We start from the raw sequence: 796 nt of genomic DNA, 5'->3' as shown, positions 1-796 counted from the left end.
TGTATATACTCATTTATTTACTCATTTATTATTTATTTTTTTATGTTTATATCGAATTTAGCATACTTGGATACTTGAATAGTTGCATTTTGAAGTTTCTTATGATTTAATCTATTTACATTCAATAACGTTCATTTCTTCTGGCACAGTGGTATATAGTTATTATATGTACCTTCGACCAATTCGAGTTTATTTATATCATTCCTCCTTTTTATGTGCTGATTTTATCTCTAGGCTTTACATTTTGGACTGCCCACTAGAGCATTGTCAATGATAACAGTGTAAAAGTACACCGTAAGCTTCTGGACAATTGGTATTTCTCTGTTGATCCTATTATCCTATGCAACTGTTTTGAAATTTGTTCTTATCTCGTTGATCACGGACGAGCACTCTTTCTGATTCTCTATGAGCAAACTATCTCCGCACACCCACACTTCCCTGGACATCCCAATGACCACACTGTCCTACGAAATAAACTTGATGTATACATTGCATATCTAGCCCGTGCCTTTTTCAGAGTCAAACCGTATCTTGTCCCTAATATGTGCGATACTGTATACACACACACAGGCCAACATGCAAAGCTCACATGTCAATGTAGGGGGGGAGACCTTCAGTGTGTTGGTGAGCACATGGAACATGGGCAATGCCAAACCACCTCGCGACTTGACTGACTGGTTGGGCGGTGGTAAGGACTACGATATCGTGGCCATCGGAGCGCAAGAAGCCGATTGGTTGCTGCAGAAGAAGGAAAAGGATAAGTCAGGTGGGTGAGCTGGAGTCTGTTATATATATA

The 796-nt window shown here is 39.6% G+C and overlaps 1 protein-coding gene across 1 annotated transcript; it reads left to right on the top strand.

Annotated features, from left to right (window-relative positions):
* Positions 1-570: 570 nt before the first annotated feature.
* SARC_17704 (hypothetical protein) lies at positions 571-774 on the top strand (the record flags this gene model as incomplete). Its single annotated transcript, XM_014288204.1, has 1 exon — positions 571-774. A coding segment is annotated over one exon (204 nt), but the record flags the coding sequence as incomplete, so codon positions are not given.
* Between the last annotated feature and the right edge of the window lie 22 nt (positions 775-796).

This window comes from Sphaeroforma arctica (assembly GCF_001186125.1).
Source record: "Sphaeroforma arctica JP610 unplaced genomic scaffold supercont1.11762, whole genome shotgun sequence".
Lineage (NCBI taxonomy): Eukaryota > Ichthyosporea > Ichthyophonida > Sphaeroforma > Sphaeroforma arctica.
Note: the sequence above shows the minus strand (reverse complement) of the source record. Positions and strands in the feature narration are given on the sequence as shown.